Consider the following 13,335-nt stretch of genomic DNA (forward strand, 5'->3'; position numbering starts at 1 on the left):
ATTGTATAAATTTGGTTTTTTCACAGAATATCTTGGTTTCTCCATCTATGTTTATTGGGAGTTTTGCTGGATATAGTAGCCTGGACTGGCATTTGTGTTCTCTTAGGGTCGTATGACATCTGCCCAGGATCTTCTGGCTTTTACAGTCTGATTAGAAGTCTGGTGTAATTCTGATAGGTCTGCCTTCATATGTTACTTGACCTTTTCCCCTTACTGCTTTTAAAATTCTTTCTTTGTTTTGTGCATTTAGTGTTTTGACTATTATGTGATAGGAGGAATTTCTTTTCTGGTCCAATCTATTTGGAGTACTGTAGGCTTCTTGTATGTTTATGGGGATCTCTTTCTTTAAGTTAGGGAAGTTTTCTTCTATAATTTTGTTGAAGATATTTACTGGTCCTTTAAGATAGGAGTCTTCACTCTCTTCTATACCTATATCCTTAGGTTTGATCTTCTCATTGTGTCCTGGATTTCCTGGATGTTTTGTGCTAGGACCTTTTTGCATTTTACGTTATCTTTGATGGTTGTGTCGATGTTTTCTATGGTATCTTCTGCTCCTGAGATTCTCTCTTCTGTCTTGTATTCTGTTGGTGATGCTTGCATCTATGACTCCTGATCTCTTCCCTAGGTTTTCTATCTGCAGGGTTGTCTCCCTTTGTGCTTTCTTTGTTCTTTCTATTTCCATTTTTAAATCCTTGATGGTTTTGTTCAATTCCTTCACCTGTTTGGTTGTGTTTTCCTGCAATTCTTTAAGGGATTTTTGTGTTTCCTATTAAAGTCTTCTATTTGTTTACTTGTGTTGTCCTGTATTTCTTTAAGGGATGTCTTTATGTCCTTCTTAAAGTCCTCCATCATCATCATAAAATGTGATTTTAAATCCAAATCTTGCTTTTTTGGTGTGTTTCGATATCCAGTATTTGCTTTGGTGAGAAAACTGGGCTCTGATGATGCCATGTAGTCTTGCTTTCTGTTGCTTAGGTCCTTGTGCTTGCCTCTTGCCATCAGGTTGTCTCTGGTGTTAGCCTGTCTTGCTGTCTCTGACAGTGGTTTGCTGCTCCTGTAGGACTTTGTGTTAGCACTCCTGTAGACCTGTTTTCTTTCAGTTGGATCTGGTGTAGATTGCTCCTGGCAACTGGCTTTTAGCTCTTGGCACAGCCAGAAACCCGAAGGGTCCTGACCCTGACTGCTCCTAGGTCCCTGTGCCCACCGGGCACGGATAGCAATATGCAATTTCCTCTTGGGTCAGGAATGTGGGCAGAAAGTTTTTGTCAACTCTGGGTTCTCAGGAGTGTCCGCATTTCTGAGGGTCCAGCTCTCTCTCCTAGGGGATTTGGGTGCAGGGAGCTGTGACCCATTCAGTTCAATTCTGGGCATAGCCAGAAACCAGCCAGTTCCTGCTGCTGACTGTTCCTATCTTCCTGTATCTAGAGGCACTATCCAGTTTCCTCTTGGGCCGGGAATGTAGAAACAAGTGAGCAGAGGTGGGCAGAAGTGGTGGTCTATCCTGAGGTCTCAGGATTGTCTGAACTTCTAGGAGTTCAGTTCTCTCCCCACAAGGGATTTGGGCACAGGGAGCTGTAGGGGTGGAGAGGGGTATGCACCTTTAATCCCATCATTCAGGAAACAGATGATCAGTGTGAAGATCTCTAAATTTAAGGTCAGTTTACAGAGCAAGTTCTAGGACAGCCACTCATAGGCAGTAAAGGATGTAATGGAACAAGTGGGCAATGTTCTAGTCCAAGCAAGCAGCAGAATTCATCAGCTTCGGCCATGTGGCTCTAGCTTTAGAGTCTAGAATAGAAGAGGTTACAAGTACAATTGATGCTGTTTAGCTGGAGCTAAGAAATTAGCAGTGATCAAGAAGAGACCAGCATCACTGAGGTGAAATCTTCTGGGAAGTATTTTCTGAGAGCACAAAGAAGCTGCGTTCCAGAGGTAACCAAGGTTGTACCTCGTGCTGCAGCTGTACTTGGTAAATGTGCAAGAATCATCCAGGTGGTACTGGTTTTTAAGGCATGAAAGGGTCATGGAGAGCAGCTGAGGCTTGGCTGTGAGAGGCTATGGAAGGTCACTGATGAAGGTGCAACCTCAGTTGCAGTTGATGGCCATCAGTGAAGATGTTGTGCTGAGAAGTTGAGGTTTGGCACCATGAAGAGAGCCTATGACAGGCTATTGTTGAAGTCTAGTTGCAGCAGAAGTCTCCAGCATATTTGAGATGGGAGAGCAGCAGCAGTAGAGTAGAGTCAATCAGAGCCTACAGTGCTACAGAGGGCAGAGCTGGAGAAATTACCCAAGCCCTTTGGAGGAGCCCAGAAGATCATCTATGGATCCTAGACACTGGAACAAGAAGGTGTGAAGTTGAAGTTGCCTTAGAGACCCCAAAACATTAGAGATACCACAGCCATGGGAGTCCTGCCGAGGAAAGCTGCTAAGAGGGAGTGGAAACAGCCCGAGACAAAGAATTGTGTTGCAGTCAACAATGGTAAAATAAGTTGGACATCAGACATGGAGATGCAGAGTTTGGAGTTTGCCCAGCTGGATTTTGGTCTTGCTTTGGGTCCTCATAGTATTTCCTCACTATGTGATCTGCTTTTTGATATTGATCTTATAGGGGATTCCAGTTAAGAGATTGCATGAACATCAGAAGAGACTCAGAACTTTGGACTTTTAAACATTGTTGAGACTGTGGTAGACTGTGAGGACTTTTGTGTTTTTAATTATGCTATGGCTAGGTATGTCCTCACAGACCTATGGGGGCCAAGGAGTAGAATGTGGTAGTTTGAATATGCTTGGCCAATGGGAGTGGCAATATTAGGAGATGTGGCCTTGTTGGAGGAAGGTTGGGCTTTGAGGTCTCTATGCTCAAGTTTCATCCAGTGTGGAAGGAGAGCTTCCTCCTGGCTGCCTGCAAAAGACAGTCTCCTGCTGCTGTCTTTGGATCAAGATGTAGAACTCTTGGCTTCTCCAGCACCATGTCTGCCTGGACAATGTCATATTTTCCATCATGATGATAATGGACTGAACTTCTGAAACTGTATGCCAGCTCTAATGAAATGTTTTCCCCTGTAAGAGCTGCCTTGGTCATGGTGTCTCTTCATAGCAAAACAACCTAAACTAAGACACTGAACAAGTGGTTAGTGTAGAGTCTCTCTTATTGACTGCTCCATCTTCTAGTTTATTTCTTTTTTTTTTCTTTTTTCTGGAGCTGGGGACCGAACCCAGGGCCTTGCGCTCGCTAGGCAAGCGCTCTACCGCTGAGCTAAATCCCCAACCCCTTCTAGTTTATTTCTTAGTCCTTAGTACAGTGGCTCTCAATCTTCCTAATGCTGCAATCTTTTAATATAGTTTCTCATGTTGTAGTAATCCACAACCATAAAATTATTTCCATTGCTACTTTATGAGTATAATTTTGCTACTGTTATGAATCGTAATGTAAATATTTGTATTTTCTGATGGTCTTGGGCAACCCCTGTGAAAGGGTTATTTGACCTTTCCCATGGGGTTTCAAACCACAGGTTGAGAACCACTGCCCTAGTAGCCTCTCAATAAAAGTGAATAAATGAAAATATTATAAATATATCTCTTTTAACTTCTGGCTGAGGAGTGTTTTTTTTTTTTTTTATTAACTTGAGTATTTCTTATATACATTTCAAGTGTTATTCCCTTTCCCGGTTTCCGGGCAAACATCCCCCTCCCCCCTCCCCTTCCTTATGGGTGTTCCCCTTCCAACCCTCCCCCCATTGCCGCCCTCCCCCCATAGTCTAGTTCACTGGGGGTTCAGTCTTAGCAGGACCCAGGGCTTCCCCTTCCACTGGTGCTCTTACTAGGATATTCATTGCTACCTTTGGGGTCAGAGTCCAGGGTCAGTCCATGTATAGTCTTTAGGTAGTGGCTTAGTCCCTGGAAGCTCTGGTTGCTTGGCATTGTTGTACTTTTGGGGACTCGAGCCCCTTCAAGCTCTTCCAGTTCTTTCTCTGATTCCTTCAACAGGGGACCTATTCTCAGTTCAGTGATTTGCTGCTGGCATTTGCCTCTATATTTGCTGTATTCTGGCTGTGTCTCTCAGGAGCGATCTACATCCGGTTCCTGTCGGTCTGCACTTCTTTGCTTCATCCATCTTGTCTAATTGGGTGGCTGTATATGTATGGGCCACATGTGGGGCAGGCTCCGAATGGGTGTTCCTTCAGTCTCTGTTTTAATCTTTGCCTCTCCCTTCCCTGCCAAGGGTATTCTTTTTCCTCATTTAAAGAAGGAGTGAAGCATTCACATTTTGATCATCCGTCTTGAGTTTGGTTTGTTCTAGGGATCTAGGGTAATTCAAGCATTTGGGCTAAAAGCCACTTATCAATGAGTGCATACCATGTATGTCTTTCTGTGATTGGGTTAGCTCACTCAGGATGATATTTTCCAGTTCCAACCATTTGCCTACGAATTTCATAAACTCGTTGTTTTTGATAGCTGAGTAATATTCCATTGTGTAGATGTACCACATTTTCTGTATCCATTCCTCTGTTGAAGGGCATCTGGGTTCTTTCCATTTTCTGGCTATTATAAATAAGGCTGCGATGAACATAGTGGAGCACGTGTCTCTTTTATATGTTGAGGCATCTTTTGGGTATATGCCCAAGAGAGGTATATGGCTTTTAAGAGTATCTGTTATGAGTAACCCTGTTTCTGGGAACTGGGATTTGGTGCTAGCTTCTTGATTTTAAGTTAATTTGATAATTACAAAATACTTCATGGGTATAATTAATGGCATTAAATGTTTGTCTGGGATCTAGATTATCTGCCTCAAACTTACAACTCCTCTAATCATATCCTGGAATTTCTTTTCCTTCCTTATTTTATTGGAGGGGAGGGCATGTTTGTTCCTAGAATTTCTTACCTTGCAAGTTGAGTAAAATAGGCCACATTAATAATCAGGATTAGATGGAAAGAAATGAAACAATTTTTAAATGGTGTGAGAGATAAGATACTAAATTGTAAAAGTAGGATATAACCAGATTCTCTATATTTTCTTAGGCAACTTTAAGTAACAGTTTACCGTCTGTAATTTCTTCATTGATAAGCTGGACTTGCAAACCGAAGATTTGTTCCTGCACTTTGGTGTGTGATAGTTTCAGCTTCTCTCGTCTGCTTATCATGTAGCACAGATTTCGGACCTGCAAGAAAATTCCCAGCAAATAAAGATATTAAGCAAATTTACAGTTGCTCAAACTCTGAAACCTAATCTCTAGTCTACATTGTATAGGATCAATATTAATGTACGCAATCCAGGTGAGAAGATGGTATTATATTTTAGCCTTCCTTTCTATCCTGAGTATGAATGATAGCATTTGGCATCTGTACCATCAGGCCTGGATAATTTTTATAATTATAGAATTATAAAATTCCCTAGGGTAAACACAGCACCAACCTTTTATTTGAATTATTGTAGCACTTAATTTACATAATGAAATGGCTATCAACCAGAGATGATTTTAACCCATAGGAGGATTCTGGTAAACTTGGAAAACAATTCTGGTTGTGAGAACCAAGTGTTTAAGGGATGATACTGGCTAGCATCTAGTGGGTAGAGATCACTAATGCTGTTAAATATTCTATTCTGCCACTTATAATAAAGGGAAGTACAGCACAATAAATAACTATGCAGCTCAAGATATTAATAGTGCTGAGTTTGAGAAAACCCTGAGAGTAGTACTTTTCTGGACAAAGTTCATTCTTTTAAGCTTCAGTCTCAGGAATGTGTTAGTAAAATATAACTGAGCCATTTTAGACTTGACGGTGAATTAAAAAGCTAATCAACTGAGAATAAGAAACTCAAAGTTAAAGTTCACAGTACAAGTGTGTCAAAATTTAAACAGAATTCAACATCTGGGGCCACTGGAGTGAACTCAGACAATAAGGAAAGACACAGAAGCTCACACTATAAATGAGTGGTCATTTAAAACTGAAGGTCTATGCAGAGCTGGTCACCTTACCCTCTCTAGGTCCTGCCGCAGATGCATAAACATTCTCATTCGAGTGTGAATGCTTTCTTCTTTTGGCTGAACCAAGCCATTTTGTTCATCCTCTTTTGGGGGGATTAAAGGCTTGTTGAAGTTGCTTTTGCGCTTTAGTTTCCAGTAGTTATAGATAAAGTCGACAGTGAATGCAGATAGCCCCATCTCTTTGGCAACATCTTCTACCTGGACTAAGGTATAGAATTCTTCTTCTAGTTCACGAAGCTTCTGTGCCCGTAGGCTGGTTTTCTCACTTTTTGCCTGGCTCTGCTCAGCAGCTCTGTGGTGGTGGTACTCGGCATCTCCAAGTTTTGGCTTGTTTTGGCTATGCTTGAGGCAAAATGACTTGAACTTTACTTCATCGCCCTCATCTAGGATGGTCTTCATTTCCAGGCCGTGCTCAAAGGCACAGGTGACATGAAAGGCAGTAATACAGCTTTTCACAGAGCACTGAAGGAGAAAGAATGGGTCAATGAAGCTGAGGGGAAGAGGATAGAGAGCTCTATATCCCTAGGATCCAATTGTGAGCTTACAGAAAGCAAATGAAAGACAAAAGGACAGCTTGGCCATGAAAAATATTTTATAACTAAAGAAAAAATGGAACAAAAAAGGAGAAAAATATTTTGCATGTAAGAAAACTTTTATAAGTTACCCAGGAAAATTGCTCATATAGAAAACTGCAAAAACAGAAGCAAAAATAAGAAATTCCCATTTTAAGGTTTCAATTCAAGCAGCAAACATTTAGTTGCCTTTTTTGAAGAAATCTCTGATTTATGTAAATTTATATGATTTCTTCTCCGTGTCCTCCATATCACCAATATATGCTTTTATTGTAGTACTTCTTACATACTACCTACTAATAACTGAAAAATCCCTGGCCATAAAGCTTAAGACAGAAGCTTTGTCAACTACTAGTATGTCATCAATTCAAAAAGCACTACTCAAAAAGCAGTTGCTTAGAATAAATGAAACGAAAGGCATAGTTTATATTGTTGCCAGGACATTGATGACTCTAAAAGTCTATAGGAACTCTAATACCAAAACAACTTAACTTCTGAAATTATTCTTATATAGCTGAGCCATCCTTCAGACTAGACAACTAGTCATGAAAGTCTATTTAAATGTAAATTAATTTAAATGCAGCCAAAATGTTGTTCCCCATTTGATCACTTGTGCTGTATGTGTGAGGCTCTGAGTTTCATTCCTTAAAATGCAAAAAAAGTTAATTAAAATTATATATAATAAGGAAAAATGGCTCAGCATGTAAGTGGGCCTCTTGTCAAAATTGATGACAAATTTAATCATAGGATCTAACATGGTAGGAGAGAACTGACTCTTACAAGGTGTCCCTGAATCTCCACACATGTGTTCCCCTCAATAAATACATTATTAAAAAAATGACATGTTGAGAAATTTAACTCATTAGTCTTATTATCCACATTTAAGCCAAACTAGACAACACATATATGCACATAAAATATTTCTATCACAGTAGTCAGTTTTACTGGAGAATATGGTTATAGGCATTTAAGAATTAAATTTGCGACAAAAACAGACACTACCTCAGAGTGAAAGGATGGAAAACAACTTTCCAAGCAAATGGTCTGAAGAAGCAAGCTGGAGTAGCCGTTCTAATATCGAATAAAATCGATTTTCAACCAAAAGTTATCAAAAAAGAAAAGGAAGGACACTTCATATTCATCAAAGGAAAAATCCACCAAGATGAACTCTCAATCCTAAATATCTATGCTCCAAAGACAAGGGCACCTACATACATAAAAGAAACCTTACTAAAGCTCAAAGCACACATTGCACCTCACACAATAATAGTAGGAGATTTCAACACCCCACTCTCATCAATGGACAGATCATGGAAACAGAAATCAAACAGAGATGCAGACAGAGTAAGAGAAGTCATGAGCCAAATGGACTTAACAGATATTTATAGAACATTCTATCCTAAAGCAAAAGGATATACATTCTTCTCAGCACCTCATGGTACTTTCCCCAAAATTGACTATATAATTGGTCATAAAACAGGCCTCAATAGATACAGGAAGATAGAAATAATCCCATGTGTGCTATCAGACCACCACGGCCTAAAGCTGGTCTTCAATAACAATAAGGGAAGAACGCCCACATATACATGGAAGTTGAACAATGCTCTACTCAATGATAACCTGGTCAAGGAAGAAATAAAGAAAAATTAAAGACTTCTTAGAATTTAATGAAAATGAAGGTACAATATACCCAAACTTATGGGACACAATGAAAGCTGTGCTAAGAGGAAAACTCATAGCACTGAGTGCCTGCAGAAAGAAACAGGAGAGAGCATATATCAGCAGCTTGACAGCACACCTAAAAGCTCTAGAACAAAAAGAAGCAAATACACCCAGGAGGAGTAGAAGGCAGGAAATAATGAAACTCAGCTGAAATCAACCAAGTAGAAACAAAAAAAAATATACAAAGAATCAACAAAACCAGGAGCTAGTTCTTTGAGAAAATCAACAAGATAGATAAACCCTTAGCCAGACTAACGAGAGGACACAGAGAGTGTGTGCAAATTAATAAAATCAGAAATGAAAAGGGAGAGATAACTACAGAATCAGAGGAAATTCAAAAAACTCTCAGATCCTACTACAAAAGCCTATATTCAACAAAACTTGAAAATCTGCAGGAAATGGACAATTTCCTAGACAGATACCAGGTACGGAAGTTAAATCAGGAACAGATAAACCATTTAAACAACCCCATAACTCCTAAAGAAATAGAAGCCGTCATTAAAGGTCTCCCAATCAAAAAGAACCCAGGTCCAAATGGGTTCAGTGCAGAATTCTATCAGACCTTCATAGAAGACCTCATACCAATACTATCCAAACTATTCCACAAAATTGAAACAGATGGAGTGCTACTGATTCCTTCTATGAAGCCACAATTACTCTTATACCTAAACCACTCAAGACCCAACAAAGAAAGAGAACTTCAGACCAATTTCCCTTATGAATATCAACACAAAAATACTCAATGAAATTCTTGCAAAACCAAATCAAAGAGCACATCAAAATGATCATTTATTATGATCAAGTAGGCTTCATCCCTAGAATGCAGGAATAGTTCAGTATACAGAAATTCATCAACCTACTCCACTATATAAACAAACTGGAAGATAAAAACCACATGATATTTCATTAGATGCCGAGAAAGCATTTGACAAAATTCATCACCCCTTCATGTTAAAAGTCCTGGAAAGAATAGGAATTCAAGGCCCATACCTAAACATAGTAAAAGCCATATACAGCAAACCAGTTGCTAACATTAAACTAAATGGAGAGAAACTTGAAGCAATCCCACTAAAATCAGGGACTAGACAAGGCTGCCCACTCTCTCCCTACTTATTCAATATAGTTCTTGAAGTTCTAGCCAGAGCAATCAGACAACAAAAGGAGGTCAAGGGGATACAGATCGGAAAAGAAGAGGTCAAAATATCACTATTTGCAGATGATATGATAGTATATTTAAGTGATCCCAAAAGTTCCACCAGAGAACTACTAAACCTGATAAACACCTTCAGCAAAGTGGCTGGGTATAAAATTAACTCAAATAAATCAGTAGCCTTCCTCTACACAAAAGAGAAACAAGCCGAGAAAGAAATTAGGGAAATGACACCATTCATAATAGTCCCAAATAATATAAAATACCTCAGTGTGACTTTAATCAAGGAAGTGAAAGATCTGTATGATAAGAACTTCAAGCCTCTGAAGAAAGAAATTGAAGAAGACCCCAGAAGATAGAAAGATCTCCCATGCTCATGGATTGGCAGGATTAATATAGTAAAAATGGCCATTTTAACAAAAGCAACCTAGAGATTCAGTGCAATCCCCATCAAAATACCAATGCAATTCTTCACAGAGTTAGAAAGAACAATTTGAAAATTCATCTGGAATAACAAAAAACCCAGGATAGCTAAAACTATCCTCAACAATAAAAGGACTTCTGGGGGAATTACTATCCCTGAACTCAAGCAGTATTACAGAGCAATAGTGATAAAAACTGCATGGTATTGGTACAGAGACAGTCAGATAGACCAGTGGAATAGAATTGAAGACCCAGAAATGAACCCACACACCTACGGGCACTTGATTTTTGACAAAGGAGCCAAAACCATCCAATGGAAAAAAGATAGCATTTTCAGCAAATGCTGCCGGTTCAACTAGAGGTCAGCATGTACAAGAATGCAGATCTATCCATACTTTTCACTCTGTACAAAGCTTAAGTCCAAGTGGATCAAGGACCTGCACATCAAACCAGATACACTCAAACCAAGAGAAGAAAAAGTGGGGAAGCATCTCAAACACATGGGCACTGGAGAAAATTTCCTGAACAAAACACCAATGGCTTATGCTCTAAGATCAAGAATCAACAAATGAGATCTCAAAACTGCAAAGCTTCTGTAAGGCAAAGGACACTGTTGTTAGGATAAAACAACAACCAACAGATTGGGAAAAGATCTTTCCCAATCCTACAACTGATAGAGGGCTTATATCCAAAATATAGAAAGAACTCAAGAAGTTGGATTGCAGGGAGTCAAATAACCCTATTAAAAAATGGGGTTCAGAGTTAAACAAAGAATTCACAGCTGAGGAATGGCTGAGAAACACCTAAAGAAATGTTCAACATCTTTAGTCATAAGGGAAATGCAAATCAAAACAACCCTGAGATTTCACCTCACACCAGTGAGAATGGCTAAGATCAAAAACTCAAGGTGACAGCAGATGCTGGCGAGGATGTGGAGAAAGAGGAACACTCCTCCATTGTTGGTGGGATTGCAGACTGGTACAACCTCCTGGAAATCAGTCTGGAGGTTCCTCAGAAAATTGGACATTGAACTACCTGAGGACCCAGCTATACCTCTTCTGGGCATATACCCAAAAGATGCCCCAACGTATAACAAAGACACGTGCTCCACTATGTTCATAGCAGCCTTATTTATAATAGCCAGAAGCTGGAAAGAAACCACATGCCCTTCAACAGAGGAATGGATACAGAAAATGTGGTACATCTACACAATGGAATATTACTCAGTTATCAAAAACAATGACTTTATGAAATTCATAGGCAAATGGATGGAACTGAAAAATATCATCCTGAGTGAGGTAACCCAATCACAGAAAAACATACATGGTATACACTCTTTGATAAGTGGATATTAGCCCAAATGCTTGAATTACTCTAGATGCACAGAACACATGAAACTCAAGAAGGATGACCAAAATGTGAATGCTTCACTCCTTTAAAAGGGGAACATGAATACCCTTGGCAGGGAACAGGGAGGCAAAGTTTAGAACAGAGTCGGAACACTCATTCAGAGCCTGCCCCACATGTGGCCCATATATATACAGCCACCAAACTACATAAGATGGATGAAGCAAAGAAGTGCAGGCCGACAGGAACCGGATATAGATCTGTCTTGAGAGACACAGCCAGAATACAGCAAATACATAGGCGAATGCCATCATTAAACCACTGAACTGAGAAAGGGACCCCCGTTGAAGGAATCAGAGAAAGGACTGAAAGAACTTGAAGGGGCTCGAGACCCCATATGAACAACAATGCCAACCAACCAGAGCTTCCAGGGTCTAAGCCACTACCCGAAGACTATACATGGACTGACCCTGGGCTCCGACCTCATAGGTAGCAATGAATAGCCTAGTAAGAGTACCAGTGGAAGGGGAAGCCCTTGGTCCTGCCAAGCCTGAACCTCCAGTGAACATGATTGTTGGCGGGAGGGTGGTTATGGGGGGGCAGGATGGGGAGGGGAACAGCCATTGAGAAGGGGAGGGGAGGAGCTAGGGGGATGTTGGCCCGGAATAACAATGGAATTGTAAACAAGAAATACCCAAGTTAATAAAAATGAAAAAAAAAGGAATTAAATTGGCACTCTTCTGCCTTCCACTGATAGAAGTTACACATTGTTAAGTATTACTATGGATCACACACTGACTATTCATAGAGTCACAAGAGAAACAAGAGTAGGAAGAATTTGACCCATGATAGATGCATTTTTGGGGTTAAGCTAAATTTCCATTACTTATAGTTAAAATGTTACAGCTTTCCTTTTTAAAACACAAGAGATTTTATTTTTAAGAAACTAGGATGAGATCTTATGTACTGTAAAAACCTTTTAGATTTAGTTAAATATCTTGAATTATCTGAATTCAAAATTAATAGTAAATGTTTTTTAAAAGTGAAAAGGAAAATTGTTTGATTTTTCATAGTTAGAGCAAGTAAGTGCTAATTCTTTTGGAAGCCTACCATTTGGAGGTAACTGCACTTAGTATATACACAATGGAGTGTTGGTAATTAAACAGACAATAAGTTTGGAAATGAATAGATAGAAAGAACACAATGTATGACAGGTCTTAGAAATTCAAGATACTCAATAGAAATGAAAACAAAACTTCTGTATGAGTTTTCACACCAGCATTATTTTGTATGGTTGGCTTTTCTTCTTACCACCAAAACATATAAACCTCCAATTATAATACCACATGACTTTAAAAGTATCTTATGTGAATGTGTCTGCACGTTTACTATGTGTATGCACTACCAATGGAAGTCAAAAGAGGGGTCAGATTACCTAGAGCTGGAGTTCTAGAATTGTTAGCAGCCCTATGTGGCTGCTGCGAACTGAATCTGGGTCCTCTGCGAGAAACACAAATGCTTTTAATAGCTAAGCCATTTCTCCAGCTCCTAGAATGATCTTTTCTAAAACTATTATGGCAGTTTGCTAAGAGACATTACTAATCATCATCTATGCATTGATTTTTTTGTGCAGTTTATATTTCTATACTCTAATTTTGATCTGAGAGACAATCTATTTTTAATACCCTATTGATTGTTGCTGAAGAATGTCTTTTATTATCTGTTATATAATTATTTCATTTCTCTTGAATTTTAAATTCTTCTCCCAAGAGAATATTATCAACTATTAAAGCAATAGGAACCATTACTTCTTTTCAGACAGGTCTCTCTACATAGCCTGGCTGTCCTGGAACTCAACATGTAGACAAGGCTGGCCCTGAACTCAGAGAGACCCGCCTGCTTCAGTGCTGGGATTACTGAAGCACTGGGATCAAGGTGTATGCTACCATGCCTGGTAGGAGAATTACACTTCAACAAATTCAACAGGATAAAATAATTTTAGGAAGGGGGCACAATTCCAAGATCATCTAACACAACCTCACATTTATTATTAATTAAATTTCTAAAATACCTGATTTAGACACACTCCATTTCAATGAATCCAATGAACTGGTAATCACATACCAGATAAAAT

The 13,335-nt window shown here is 39.4% G+C and overlaps 1 protein-coding gene across 4 annotated transcripts in view; it reads right to left on the bottom strand.

Annotated features, from left to right (window-relative positions):
- Nucleotides 1–13,335, bottom strand: part of Jade3 (jade family PHD finger 3) — a 172,338-nt gene that overhangs the window by 9,900 nt on the left and 149,103 nt on the right. For all 4 annotated transcript variants that reach the window (XM_087599331.1, XM_087599330.1, XM_087599332.1 and 1 more), the window contains 2 exons: nt 5,979–6,449; nt 5,042–5,159 (listed from right to left, as the gene is read on the bottom strand). In XM_087599331.1, coding sequence (XP_087455457.1) covers nt 5,042–5,159; nt 5,979–6,449 — 589 coding nt within the window. The remainder of the gene's footprint in view (nt 1–5,041; nt 5,160–5,978; nt 6,450–13,335) is intronic.

This window comes from Rattus norvegicus, chromosome X (genome assembly GCF_021556685.1).
Source record: "Rattus norvegicus strain SHRSP/BbbUtx chromosome X, alternate assembly SHRSP_T2T, whole genome shotgun sequence".
NCBI lineage: Eukaryota > Metazoa > Chordata > Mammalia > Rodentia > Muridae > Rattus > Rattus norvegicus.